This window comes from Zootoca vivipara, chromosome 7 (assembly GCF_963506605.1).
Source record: "Zootoca vivipara chromosome 7, rZooViv1.1, whole genome shotgun sequence".
NCBI lineage: Eukaryota > Metazoa > Chordata > Lepidosauria > Squamata > Lacertidae > Zootoca > Zootoca vivipara.
Window position 1 is genome coordinate 10569482 of NC_083282.1, and position 14864 is coordinate 10584345.

Below are 14864 nucleotides of genomic sequence, written 5' to 3' on the forward strand. Positions count from 1 at the left end.
CAGGTGATACGGATGGGAGAATGCTCTCGCCATCTCTATGTGAAGGGTATTCCGTTAAAGGAATCCAGGGACTCAAATGGTTTGGTCAACCCCTGAGAGGGGGTTGTGCCCGTGCCTGAGTCCAGAGGGACATCTGGGTGGCGGACATAATTTTTCTGCCAAAAACCAAACTAAAATTTGAGTCAAGTGTGAATTTATTTAGCGGGGAGGTCTCTGGGTCTGAACACACAACTCTACTTCTCACAACTGAAAAGAGGAAGCATAAGTCCCTCACCACTTGCAACAGCTGAAGCTTCAAAAAGTGGCCATTTGGATATTAGATCTCATTTCAAACTGCATAGTTAATAAGGAATGGTTTTAGCATGATTTAATAACAGGATTGATTGTTCCATAAAATATCAGTTCTATACACCTAAAATGGTTCCATAGTTAGGGTCCTCTTGTCAGGTTTAAGAGGCAGAATTATCATTTATGCTCATGTTTAAGCAGCGTATCTCATTCCCCTGATCCATTTTGGAATACATCTTTCTGGTACAGTAAAGGTAAAGGTAAAGGGACCCTTGACCATTAGGTCCAGTTGTGACCGACTCTGGGGTTGCGGCACTCATCTCACTCTATTGGCCGAGGGAGCAGGCATACAGCTTCCAGGGCATGTGGTCAGCATGACTAAGCCGCTTCTGGTGAACCAGAGCAGCACACAGAAACACCGTTTACCTTCCCGTTGTAGGATCCGCTACTTGCACTTTGATGTGCTTTTGAACTGCTAGGTTGGCAGGAGCTGGGACCGAGCAATGGGAGCTCACCCTGTTGCGGGGATTCGAACCGCCGACCTTCTGATTGGCAAGCCCTAGGTTCTGTGGTTTATTCTTAAAACCCAAAAGATTCAGTCCTGCACATCTAAGCAGAACATGCCTTTAGAGTGGTTTTTGTGAACTGAGATGCCAAGGCAAAGAAAAATCAGTGGTGATTTTTTTCTAAATTGTAAGCAGCAGCAGCAGCAGCAACAGCAACAATGATATAAATAAACAAATGTGCAAACAACTGTTCCCTATAGTTCAGCAAATTGTTCTTTTGATCGTACTGGTTGGCCAGTCTCGACTCTTGCTGTGCTGGAGGTGCTGGTGTTATTTGTTGCTGCTGTTGCTGGGTTTATGACGTGGAAAGCCACGAGAGGACAGCCCTCCACATTGTTGCAGATAAGGTTCTGGATGGAGGCTGTGTTCACTATGTCAAAGCCAACTTTGCCCCCAAAGGTGCTGGGCTTCCAGTACTCTGGTGAGCAGATGAAATTTCCCATGAGACCTTTCAAGGAGAACGGTGCCCCAATTTCTATCATGTTCTCACCAAATATACCTCCAGGATATGGTTTTTCTACAAGAAGGGCTGGGTAAAACTCCATAGCATCAATATCCCCATAGAGTTCTTCAAGTTCTGCGGCCATTTCTTTTTCTCCTGTATTAAAAGGAGACAAAACCATTGTTAAGCAGGGCATCTCCAACAGTTGGGGGGGGGGATAGTTTTGTATATCATTGTAAATCATTAGCGGGTTCTTCTATGAGGCTCTGAGAATAAGAAAGGAAGTTACCTTACAAAGGAGGACAGGGAGAGACCCTGACTCATTGCTGTTGCAAAAGCTGCCATGAAATAGAAATAGTATGGTGGGGAAGCCAAGCTCTAGAATCCTAAAGAAATTTAGCATCAACAGGGAGAAAGTCAATGCAGCGAGAGAAGAACGAATGAATCATATCATATTACAAATCTTTGCAAGGAAAGTTACAGGTAGGTAGCCGTGTTGGTCTGAGTAGAAGCAAAATAAAAAAATTCCTTCAGTAGCACCTTAAAGACCAACTAAGTTTTTATTTTGGTATGAGCTTTCGTGTGCATGCACACTTCTTCAGATACACTTGAAACAGAAGAGTCAGACCCTTATGTATATACAGAGGGTGGTGGGGGTGGGTGGGAATGGGTGATGGGCTGATGGGCTTATCTCATTATGCATGATCTAGCTTTCTTTAGCGCCTCAGCCCTTGCTCCCCCCCCCCCGCAGGACCAATTGCAGTCATCAGCAGTCGGTAACAGCCATCTACAGGTTTACCACTCCCATCAGCCCATCACCCATTCCCACCCACCCCCACCACCCTCTGTATATACATAAGGGTCTGACTCTTCTGTTTCAAGTGTATCTGAAGAAGTGTGCATGCACACGAAAGCTCATACCAAAATAAAAAACTTAGTTGGTCTTTAAGGTGCTACTGAAGGAATTTTTTTATTTTGCAAGGAAAGTTATGGTTGACACAGAATAGTCTTATGGAAAACTATCATCTAGAAGGTTTCCCCACAGCCTCTGATTTCTTCCTTTTCATCCTTAGAACATGCAGTTTCCCTTTTGAGCATCTTTCATTACAGCTTGAAAAGACAGTGCAGGTTCTCGGCAGAGCGCTGGAACTACCCAATCTCCAATAAAAGACAACAGAGCTTTTCCACAGGAACTCAACACTTTTTAAAAAACAACATGTTCTCGATACACTGAGTAATTCATTTATTGGTTATATTGCTTGAATCTTGGATTTGGATTTGAACATTTGAGCGCCAACTTGAGGGCCTTTTGGGATGAGAGGTAGCATAAAACTGAACTATGACCTAGTCTAACTCAACCCATTGGAACATCTAGCCTTTAGCTGCCTACACAATCCTGGATCTGCTAATTGCTTTCCTTTAATTCTTTTTTTTAAAGCCAGAGAGCACCCGTGGAGTATCGAACTGCCGTTAAGCAATTGGTGATTCTGCAAAGATAGATTCGAAGTAAACACTAGACTAAGCTGGCCCATTGCTTTCCCTTAATTGGAGATGCGAAGAATTGGACCCAAAACATCCCCATACAAAGCAGAGGTTTGATTTCTAAGTTGCACAGCCTTGCCCATAAAAGAGAAGCTTCTGTTTTTCTATACGTAGAGGACAAGTCTTACCTGTGAGCTCTTCAAATGACTGAAAGGGCTTCAGCATAAAGTGCTTCCGATACTCATTCAAGGAGTGGAATCTCATCTGCCTGCTTCGATCAATGGAGGCTTTAGCTACTGTCTGCATCGCGGTAGGGACATTCCGCCCACCAGCTACCTGTTATCAAATAAATGGAGTAATGTGAGTAACAAAATGGAGTTTAAATCATAGAATCATAGAGTTGGAAGAGACCACAAGGGCCATCCAGTCCAAACCCCTGCCAAGCAGGAAACACCATCAAAGCATTCTTGACATATGGCTGTCAAGCCTCTGCTTAAAGACCTCCAAAGAAGGAGACTCTACCACACTCCTTGGCAGCAAATTCCACTGTCGAACAGCTCTTACTGGCAGGAAGTTCTTCCTATTGTTTAGGTGGAATATCCTTTCTTGTAGTTTGAATCCATTGCTCCATGTCCGCTTCTCTGGAGCAGCAGAAAACAACCTTTCACCCTCCTCTATATGACATCCTTTTATATATTTGAACATGGCTATCATATCACCCCTTAACCTTCTCTTCTCCAGGCTAAACATACCCAGCTCCCTAAGCCGTTCCTCATAAGGCATTGTTTCCAGGCCTTTGACCATTTTGGTTCCCCTCCTCTGGACACGTTCCAGCTTGTCAGTATCCTTCTTGAACTGTGGTGCCCAGAACTGGACACAGTACTCCAGGTGAGGTCTGACCAGGGCAGAATACAGTGGTACTATTACTTCCCTTGATCTAGACGCTATACTCCTATTGATGCAGCCCAGAATTGCATTGGCTTTTTTAGCTGCTGCATCACACTGTTGACTCATGTCAAGTTTGTGGTCTACCAAGACTCCTAGATCCTTTTCACATGTACTGCTCTCAAGCCAGGTGTCTCCTATCCTGTATTTGTGCCTTTCATTTTTTTTTGCCCAAGTGTACTGCTTTACATTTCTCCTTGTTAAAATTCATCTTGTTTGCTTTGGCCCAGTTGTCTAATCTGTTAAGGTCATTCTGAAGTGCATATGCTGCATATTTTGGCACAAGTATGGCATGGCGTTCCATAATACCTACAAGCCTTGCCACCATGGTTCCAAAAACAGGAATATGAGCTTTTGGAGTTGGCCTTCCTTTGGGTAGAATGGAGAAGTAGAGAAAACACAGGCGACTGCATTAAACTTGGTTAGTTCAGACAGAGCTGTAAGTTCTCACTGAGACTATACTCAGAGTCCAGTTCTCACATAGAAAAAAAACCAACAGGAAAAAAAAAGACCAGACTTGAATTCTTCTCCACAACTTCTAGTTTTGTATATGGAAGGAACATTTTTTTAGAGAGAAAATTGAGGAACATTCCATCATACAAGTTCCTTCAAGCAGTATAGTGAACAGGTTTGCCACTTCAGTGATAAAAGCTACTTTTCGACAAGTGTAGGTAGAGAAATGGCCCTAACTAATCCTGTCTGTTGTGCATTTGTTGCATTATAAACTGATCAAATGGAATACTAGGTCATCAGAACTTCTGGCCCCTTTGAAATCAACCGGACTTCAAGTGTAAAAGACTGAACGCTCATCTCTTGATTTCCGATGTAAAACTGCTCGTGCTATTCAGCCTTCTGCAGAAAATGCAACAACGGGAGATCAATAAAAGCTGCAGCCGCAGAGAAAGCTGCAGATACTGCAAAACGGTTCCCCAAATCTCAGAATGCCCCTTTGATAAACATCTTACATTTAAAACCTTTTCAGACACAAGGGTGACTTACAATACAGGAGGACAGTTGTATCATGTTGCCTCAAGATGAAGGCTTTGCAATTTCTTAGCAGAAAATATATTCTTACCCTTCCAGCCCTTTGCTTGGAGAAGGATTCCACCATGTGGGAAAGACCATGTTCTAACATGATGGAGTTGTTATAAATGAGCTGCTGGTATGTGTACTCTTGGTCATGAATCTGGAAGGTATCAGGGAGGAGAGGGTGCCAGTGGTAAAGGGTGTTGAATTCTGCCGCTATTCTGTTCTGATACTGGAATCTCTGGTTGAAGAGCAGCTCTGGGTCAAACTTCAACTTGAAGTGGTAGCCACTCAGGTGCTGAACGTAGTCTTCAATCACAATCTTGATGGTCTCTCCTGTTTCCCCACAGAAAACAAAATTCAGTCTTTTCATTTCCTAAACAATAAAAGGGTAAAGGACCCCTGGACGGTTAAGTCCAGCCAAAGGCGATTATGGGGTGAGACACTCATCTCTCTTTCAGGCCGTAGTCTTCAATCACAATCTTGATGGTCGCTCCTGTTTTCCCACCATAAAGTCAAACCTTTTTGTTTTGTTTCTGGAACAATGTTAAGTCCCTAACAAAATTTGCAGCAGGCCAACCAAAATCCAGCAGGCAAACAGAAAGTGAAACTCGTCTGCTGTGAAATGCCATGCTCCCAGTTAGAAGTCACAGCAACATTGAATAATGACCGCTTCCCACATCAAAGGGGGGGGGAGACTTTTGTGTGGTCGCGCGCAGCCCCCTGGATCCCAGTGCGGCACCTGGTAGTTCAGGACTGGCTTCATCCTCCCCAGGCAAGATACCTGGGGTCTCTGCCTACCTCAGTCAACCACCCAATCCGGCCTGGGGAGGGGCGGGCTCTCTGCTTGAACGTATGTTCTCCAGAGCCAGCCCAAACCCCACACATTCTGGATAACCCTGAAGTCTCCCAGATCCCTGGCTGGGGACTGGGAAGGATAAATGTCCAATGCCTGAGCCAAGGTCTCCCTACATCTGAATCTTAATAAAGTTGTGGCCAATTTTAATCCCATAGCAAGTTGTCTCGAGTCATTATTCCGCTCAGGGGTTGCCTGGGGTTTGGGGGACTCCGCTTGTCCACGCAATGAAAGAACAGTTCTCTTGGATCAATCCAAGGATCCATCTTGTCTGGCATTACATTTCCAACGGCGCCCACAAAATGTCCCTGAGATGCTCAGATTCAACAATAGTCAACAAACAGTGATAGATCAGACTTCTGGTTGAGCGTGTCGCCAAGAGCAGTCGGAGGTCCGTTCAGTGTAATTTGTAAGAATTACCTGTTAAGATCAGGCGTGCAGTTTGGAACAGCTGCTCATCATCCCATTCCGGATGCTCACCCTTCAGAATGTCACAGACCCGGTTGTGTTCCCGGAGCCATAACGTGGCGTACATCATCAGCCCCGGAACCAAACCAAAGACCTCTTGCCCTACAGAAAATTTCAGGTGCTCAGGGACATGTGGTGGGTAGATCATTTCTGCCTGAGTTTCTTTCACTGTGGGCGGGTACACCTCTCCATTGATCACCTGTAATTAAAAAAATAAATAAATAAATGAGCATGGCAACACATAGAATCTTCTATCATACTGGATTTCAGCCAAGAATACTAAAATCCAGTGCAAATATAATATGCTTATACTTGTCAATTTCCAATGGATTTCAAGAACAGAGATTTATGTGAGATTGTGGCATTGTGATAGTCTATACTCCTTAAATAGTTATCTAGTAAGAATAGGGTGACTGGTGCAGTTACTGAAATGTCTGTGGGACTTCTCTGCATCAGAGGGAACACACCTCTCTTCCAAGTAAATACTTTAACATAAACACCATCTCTCTGTTTCTCAACACACTGAGTGTTTTCAGAAAAAGTCCAAACCAACCTGAAATTTCAGCTTCCCATCCTTAAACAGTCTGAGTTTCATCTGCCTATCCAAATTATTTCCATAGATATGATTTAGATCAACCTGTCAAAATGATAGGAACATGAACGGCCGATTTTTAATTTGACAGATGAGACAGAGAAACAAATAGATTCAGGGTGAAGCCCTTAAAAAATAGACAGAATGTTACTTAAATATACTAGTTGCCGCCCAAAGAAAGTTGAACACGTCATAAATGTCCAGTAAAATTAGTCATCTCCCTCTAAAAATTTCACAACAATATATGCTGCAGTGAGGGTGCAATGGAGGAGAGAGTTTGGTCAGTCCTCAAAATATGTGGTGATTTGAATATTCTTAATTTATAGATGAATTGTTTTGCTATTGCATGCCTCTATTGGGGTTAAATATAGAATGAGCCCTGGCATATAAAACTGGTTTTTTTTCTGATACACAACTCAGGGTAGCGGTGATACATATCATTGTAATCGTGGTTGTTAAGAAGGGCTCCTGCTTTCTGAAGGAACTAATAGAAATTGTGTTGCATGCCACCCCAATCTCCAGCGGTACAAGATTCCAGGCTCTTAACCAGGGTCCATATTTTCTTTTGGAAATGAGGCTGAGCAGAGACTGTGGCATCTTTATGATATAAGGCTTATTTACAAATATATACAACATGAGCCTACGATGGAGGGTCTCACATGATTAACACCCCAAAAGGGTCTTGCTTCTCCCATAGGCATAGCTTTCAATTCAGACAGACGTCAGACATCATGCTTTGCCTTCTACTTGTGTCTTGGTCACACAACTCCTAACTCTTACCACTCTAAACCTACTCTTTGAACCTTGTTTTCTTAGAAGAAGAAAAAGAAGAGTTTGGATTTGATATCCCGCTTTATCACTACCCGAAGGAGTCTCAAAGCAGCTAACATTCTCCTTTCCCTTCCTCCACCACAACAAACACTCTGTGAGGTGAGTGGGGCTGAGAGACTTCAGAGAAGTGTGACTAGCCCAAGGTCACCCAGCAGCTGCATGTGGAGGAGCGGGGACGCGAACCCGGTCCACCAGATTACAAGTCTACCGCTCTTAACCACTACACCACACTGGCTCTCTCTTAATGGCACATCTCCCAGGCTTTTACCTTGACCCAGGAGGCTAGCCTGGCTTGATTATCTTTTAACACTTGCTGATTCCAGGGGATTAAAAGCATCTAGCATATGGAGATGCAATGAGGCTGAGAGTACGTTCTATCATATGTGGTAGACCTGTAAAAGCGTAAAAGAACATTGGGAAATAATTCATACTGAATGGAGAGAAATGCTTAAAAGTACTTTCCCCAAAAAAACCAGAGTCCTCTTGGTTTGGTCCAGCACTCTCAAATGCATAACAGTTCTACTTTGTAATAGCTAACCAGTCGAAGTCATGACTCTTCCAGCTTACCCCATGTCCAACAGCTTTTGTGAAGGCTGGCCCTTTGTCCTTTTCTGTACTGAGGTACTGGTGGTTGAAGTGCTGAGCGAAGAACACAAACATGATATTTGTGCCTTGAGGGGAGGGAATAAATTTTCTCCTAAGCAGAACTTTCTCCACAACGAGCTTAGACTCTGGAAGTTCCTTCTTGCCTGGGATGTAAAATAATCGTTTATTTTTCTGACACGTGTAAGTACTGGAAACAGAATAGCTCCTGCAGTTTCCTTTTTCCTACAGGAATTTGACAGGGAAAATGTAAATGTGTAAAACTCCAAATGTACAGCGTGTTAAACTCCAAATGTACAATGTTGATAGCTTCTTTGTGTTTTAGAACTAGTCTAAAGTAGTACGCTGAATATAGTTCTGGTTTAAACCAGTTTGTTATTAGTTTGGTTGCCAGTATATGCCCAAATGCACCACTTGCTAGCATCCACTAAAAGCCTAACCTCTTCTTATTTGACAAAGTAAGACAAAACCTTCCAATGTGAAGATTTACGATGTAGCAAATGCTCGATATATTGTGTTTCTCCTTCTGACACATTTTCTAATAATGTTCCAGCCCTTCTGAGATATTCACTGAACATGATTGACCAATGCATTGAGGGGGGAGACCAGGGTTGCCCCCACTGGCCTTGTGTATACAGGAGGAATAATATTTCATCTTCTCTTATCTTCACATATTCAACCCTCCCTTTCTTCTTACCTTTCACACCCATAGGGGTAGGGCAGTTGTGGTCTACCGGCGGAAGTACTCTGGTATAGTAAGAAAGGTTTGAATAGGCTTCCCAGCTTTTGTAACCATAACGGCTGTTATACGTTGGTGGGCTCTCTATTAAATGGGACCTTGCTAGATGGGCAAGGGATGAATAAAAGAAATTATGTCCATGGCAAGCAATTAATGACTGTGTGACCTAAGCAGTGATAACTCATATACAGCCTGCTTTCACAGAGGAGCTAAACCAGGCATAGGCAAACTCCGGCCCTCCAGATGTTTGGGACTACAATTCCCATCATCCCTAGCTAACAGGACCAGTGGCCAGGGATGATGGGAATTGTAGTCCCAAACATCTGGAGGGCCGGAGTTTGCCTATGCCTGATCTAAACCTCACCAATTAATGATCTGACCACGGCAAGGCAAATTTCAGAAGTGATGTGAGATGATAAGCCCATTCTCAATTTTATACTCTTTGCATTTGTATCTTGGGGGCCATAACAACTCTAAAAAATTATGGCACTAAAAACCTCTTGTCAAGGCAGGGGAGTCAGCCGGGCAGGCCACAATTAAACCACCCCCAGGGGAATGTCTGTCCAAGATCTGCTGGCATTGGACAATAGCCGGCAGCCAGGCGATCTGGCCTGTCATTTGCTGGATCACTTGTGTGGCCTGAGGCCTGGCCGTGATACTGCCCACTGAGGAAAGTGAGCGGACATACCACTGTCAAGCCCTGTGGAGAATCCTGAAATTTGTAATCACATGAGGGTGCTCAAAACCCTTTGAGAAAGATCTCCAACTCCCCTTGCAGAAGTACAGACACCCATACAGACCACAAAACTCATTTTAAATGTGTGTTGTACAAAAAGGGGAATTTCAAGGGGAATTTGCACTTTTGCTGTCATCTTCCATAAGAAACAAATTGCACCTAAGGTATGAAAAGGAAGACTCATGACTCAGCCATTGCTTTCCATAACGCCATTTATTAGAAAGCTTAGAGGGTAGAATTCAGTTACTGCATTAGGCCAATATGTACAGCAATGACAACTATTGTAGTCAACATATGGTACCTCAAAGAGCTCAGATATATATAGCTGACCTCCTGTTCCAAGCCTATATTCATTCACCTGGGAATAAGGCCCATGGAACTCAATGAGACTTACTTCTCAAGGAGTAGACATGTATAGGTAAATACCTGTCCCCACTATTAAGCCTCTAATCCAGGTATCCCCAAACTGCGGCCCTCCAGATGTTTTGGCCTACAACTCCCATGATCCCTAGCTAACAGGACCAGCGGTTAGGGATGATGGGAATTGTAGTCCAAAACATCTGGAGGGCCGAAGTTTGGGGGTGCCTGCTCTAATCCAATACTCATTGACCTGGCAGCAAGCTCCATTGAACTCGATGAGACTTACTTCTGAGTAGATGTGCATAGGACTATCCTGTAAAAACAGCATTGAAAGGTATGGTTACTTACTTATCAGGAGATATCTCATGATGGTGTTCTGGAGGAAAGGGGTGTTGTTTATTACATCCCAGACTGCTTTGAAGTGAGTGAGTAGGTAGTGGACTGTGGCTGGAGCGGGTTTCAGAGTCGCTCTCAGCCAAGTAAAGAATTCCGCTGCAAGGAATGAAGTGCAATGAAAATTAGGGAAAACATTCATGGAAAAATTGCAAATAAGAACTGAAGAAAACTGGACTGCCATATGTCCAGGGAGAATTTGTGAAAGGTGGAGGTTTGTCCTGGATATTAGGCAAGTAAATTAAAAAAAATAATCTTTTTTTTTTTTGCTTTTCTGTGTGTGTGTGTGGGGGGGGGGTGCAACAACTTTGAGATTTGTCTAAAAAAACCTCAACAATTTTCGGGGTGTCCTGGTTTGAAAAATGGCAACCCTTTATTTGAAACCTTTGATGATACCTTAAACTAAGGCATCTCCAGCTGTTTTTGGACTACAGCTCTCATCAGCCCTAGGCAGCAGGACCAGTGGTCAGGATTGATGGGAAATGTAGTCCAACAATGACTGGAGACCCAAGTCTGTGAAACTCTGCTCTAGATGAGGCATCCCCAAATTGCGGCCCTCCAGATGTTTTGGCCTACAACTCCCATGATCCCTAGCTAAGAGGACCAGTGGTCAGGGATGATGGGAATTGTAGTCCAAAACATCTGGAGGGCCGAAGTTTGGGGGTGCCTGCTCTAGATAAACAGTAATATCTTCACTGACTAGTGGCCTCTCTCCATGGCTTCAAACAGGAGTCTTTCCCTACCTTACCTGGTGCACCAGAGATTGAACCTGGAACCAGCTATTTGTGGGATACCCAGCCTCATATAACTAACATGCTTAAGTCTAATTAATGCATGAATGTGTTAATACCATAGAGCAAGCTGTCCTGCCAGGCTTAGCTATGTCCACTTCCCCTCACTTTGGGAGGAACTAGGTAATCAAGCCTTTGTTCACCCTCTGTCTACTTGAGAAGTTCAGTGTGTGAGGATGCCTGAGCTGGTTGCTCCTGTTCAGACCACATGGCTCACAGAAACCACTATTGAGTTCCTATACCAATTAGTTCAACTGGTTAGCTATTACAAAGCTGAACTTATATGAGTTTGAGGGTGCCAGACCACTACAATAGGAACCTTCATCACTTTGTGACTAAGCCAAGTTTTATTGCCTGTGCAATTTTCTGAAACTCATGAATCTGACCTTTGGAGAGTTTGTAAGTAAACCATTTTTAACTTACCAAAAAACGTGTGGTCTTTTCCTATGCTGCGGGAAAAGCGGAACTTTTGAAGGAACTTGAAAGGGCATATTTTAAAGGTCCAACAGCCTATATTTCCATGCTTACTTTGCTACATACTTTGTGATTTTAAATCTTTACTGGGGTTCCCTCACCAAAGAGTACTTGCCCCAGGGGCTTCCGTTCCGTCGCGCTGGTGGAGTAGGACGCAGGGACTTCGCGCTCTGAAGTCCCTGGCTTCGTGGAGGGGGGGGGGAAGTCCGCAGAGCGAGCGGACTCCCCGAAAAAACACCGGGTAGAGAGTCCCGGTGACATAGCGCCCAGCTGCCTGCTCCAGACGTGATTCCTCCGCTGCCCGAGAGCTCCGTAGAGCGATCGAGAGCCAGCGGAGTGGAGTCGCGGGAGCCATTTTTGGGTTTCATCTTACCTCCTTGAAGTGAAGCTCCGAGTCCTCAGGCTGCAAGCGGCGGATTCTTCCAAGAAAATAAAAGACTTGTACAAAGTAAGTCAAATCTCTATTCGGACTTCAAAAATTTTAAATTTGAAGATAGGAAGAGATTCTAAAGCAACGGAAGCCGATCTCTTCCAAATGGTTAATCGGGAGGCGTATTAAATATCCCTAAGCCGAAAGGGGAAAAGTTCTTTTCCAGATTGTGGACCCGAGAGAAAGAAAGACTTTTCCAAACCTTCCCAGCCCCCGGTGTCGATACCCCTTGAGGTTCAGCAGCAACAAGGGGGAGGACGTTTTGACAGCTGTCAAAAGCTGTCAAATTGCTACAGGATTAAGAAAATTGATTTTACTGTTGTGGACTGTAAAAACTGATTGAAGAGGATTCAGAATATAATTTAAGCGGAATTTAAATTTGAAATGTAATGAAGTTAAAGACAAAGGATAAGATCAGCCAAGATGGAGCCGACAACGTGGTAGAGAGGAATTTTCCAGCACTCTTTGGCCCTTATCTCTGGTCTGCCTGCGGTTAAGTGAACTATGAAAACAAAGTTTTCTCGAGCCTTCCAGGAGGCTGTGTTGAACTATCTACAAACATGGGAAGATATTTACAAGGAACGGCAATGTTTGAATCCAACAGAAATGGAGAATGAGGTGCAAGATCAAGATTTAGAGGACAATTTTGATGCTGAGACTGCGTGTGAGGAGCAACAATTTGAGGATAACTTGGAGACTGATTTGGACCAAAAAAAATATGTGTTGGATGATGAAAAACAAAAATCTGAACAAGGAGATGAGGCCGATAAGGAGAAGCAAAGTGAAGAGAAGATTGATGGAAATGGAAATCCTGGAAAGACTGAAATGTGGAGTGGTGTTAGTGAAGGGAGGGATAGGCAGGAAGAGGGGGGTGCAAAGGTCTGGAAGTGGATGTGGGAAAGGACAGGTGTGGGGTGAAAATTTTAGTTTAAGGTGTTTTTTTTTTTGCCTGATGAATAACGGTGTCTGAATCTTGGCCTGCTAAAGGATATGCTGATCCAAGGGGGGGAAGGGACATTGGGAGGGGGGAGGGAGAGATTTTTAAAAGTTTAGGGTTAAGAGTTTTCTGGAGGGGCAGAAGAATGGCTGGGGAAACATGTTAAAGTTTGTTTTTAATGTTTTTGGTGATTAGAGAGGTGTTTGGGTAGAGAACTGCCTGTCTCCCTTTCTTTACTCTTGGCATCCAGTGGCAGGGGGTGTCTGGAGGGGAGAGGGAGGGGTGGAAGGAAACCCAGACACAAAAATGGAACCTTTTGACTGCTGAACCCCTCGGGTTACCCTAGTGGCAGGAGGGGACTCGGAGGGGGGCAGCATGAAGAAGGAGGAGGATTAAGTTAATATAATAAGAATAAGATTTTGAATTAGATTAGAAAACCCGCCAAAATTAATTAAAGAAGTTAGGAAATCCATGAGGAAGAGAATCGTGGAAGCCGCAAACAAACTGTTAAGAAAATAAGATTTGGAATTTAGATGTTCTTGTTTTTTCTTTTTCTTCTTTTTTCCTTTTTCCATGTTTTTTCTTCTTTCTTTTTTTTCTATTTGTAGTTTTGTTGTTGAATTATAATGAAGAATTAGCTGGGGGATAAGCCAAACCTCAGAGCTCCTCCGCCTCTGTCCTCTCAGTGGCAGGGGGGGGGGAGGAGGGGGGAGGAGGGAGGGGGGAGGTCAAACTCAGCTTAAAAATGGACCCCTTTGTTTCTCAATGCCCATGGGTATCACTGGTGGCAGAAGTGGTCTTGTGGGTGGAGGGAAAATGAAGGGACAGAGTTTATTGTATATGTTGTGTATGTTTTGTCTTTATAAAGAAAAAATCAATAAAAATTATTATAAAAAAAAGAGTACTTGCCCCAAACGTGCCCTGGAATTTCTCCTTTTATACCTATTTTTAACTTGAACCAACACTGTGCAAAATGATGTGCTCTTTACATCACTGGACTATGGCTTTTCTCCCAAATGTTAATTGTGCAAGTGTAACCTTCTGGAATACATACGTGTAGTGCAGTTTTCCCCATGATAACCAGTCCGCGTACAGTCACATTCATAATGGTCAAATCCTGTTGTCATGCAGATTCCTCTGTTTTGGCATGGATTTGAGCAGCAAGGATTAACTAAAAGGGAATCAAGAGACGTGCAGTTCAGTGAGATCTAGAGCAGTGGTGTCCAAACTTTTTTCAAAGAGGGCCAGATTTGATGAAGTGAAGGGCTGCGGGGGCCGACCAAAGGGCCAGCCAAAGTTGTTGACCTGTTGACCCTTTTTTAGGGTTGGAGTTGTTGAGCTTTTTAAAGAATTGAAGTTGTTGAGGGTTTTTTAAGGATTTTACCCCGGAAATAAACTGTCACAGGGGCTGGATTAAACCGGCCAGTGGGCCAAATTAGGCCCCTGAAACGGACTTTGGACATGGCTGATCTAGAGTCTCATAAAAATTCATGAACTAGTGCTAATGAATTAGATCTCAATAGTTTAACTGTTGTTTGATACCATTAGATTATATTTGCTCTCACATTACATTCAGCCTTTTTAATTTGATACTGCATCCTTCACATGTTATGGTATGGCTGTAGGAGGATGGGAAGGAAGCAGTGGGCACGTCCTTTGCCTACAAGATCCCAGCAGCTTCAATGGTGCCCTGGACAGTCTTTATTTTGTGTGCCTTCCCTTCTTTTCCATTTTTTTTTGCTGTGCTTCAGCATAGTTTTCTGCAATTCCTTCCATGATGCTTTTCGGCCAGTAAAGCAAGGCGAGTGCCGCAACCCCAGAGTCGTCCACAACTGGACCTAATGGTTACCTTTACCTTTACTATTGGCAAAGATGAAGGAAAATGTGATGGCTTTCTTCATGCAA

The 14864-nt window shown here is 43.6% G+C and overlaps 1 protein-coding gene across 1 annotated transcript; it reads right to left on the reverse strand.

Moving 5' to 3' along the window:
- Nucleotides 1-1048: 1048 nt before the first annotated feature.
- Nucleotides 1049-14125, reverse strand: LOC118089145 (prostaglandin G/H synthase 2-like). Its single transcript, XM_035123561.1, has 9 exons — nt 14014-14125; nt 10283-10426; nt 8797-8940; nt 8064-8245; nt 6627-6710; nt 6026-6272; nt 4799-5085; nt 2967-3114; nt 1049-1452 (listed from the first exon to the last, which is right to left on the reverse strand). The coding sequence occupies exons 1-9, from the start codon at nt 14084-14086 to the stop codon at nt 1049-1051; spliced, it is 1713 nt and encodes a 570-aa protein (XP_034979452.1). The 5' UTR covers nt 14087-14125.
- Between the last annotated feature and the right edge of the window lie 739 nt (nt 14126-14864).

Excerpts from the sequence above, each read along its gene's own strand:
- LOC118089145 (XM_035123561.1), bottom strand. The coding sequence starts at position 14,086 with ATGACAACAGGATTTGACCATTATGAATGTGACTGTACGCGGACTGGT. Across the intron at positions 6,711-8,063 it reads CAAAAGCTGTTGGACATGGG|GTTGATCTAAATCATATCTA; the intron begins GTAAGCTGGAAG and ends TCATTTTGACAG. Across the intron at positions 6,273-6,626 it reads ATGGGAAGCTGAAATTTCAG|GTGATCAATGGAGAGGTGTA; the intron begins GTTGGTTTGGAC and ends TTTTAATTACAG.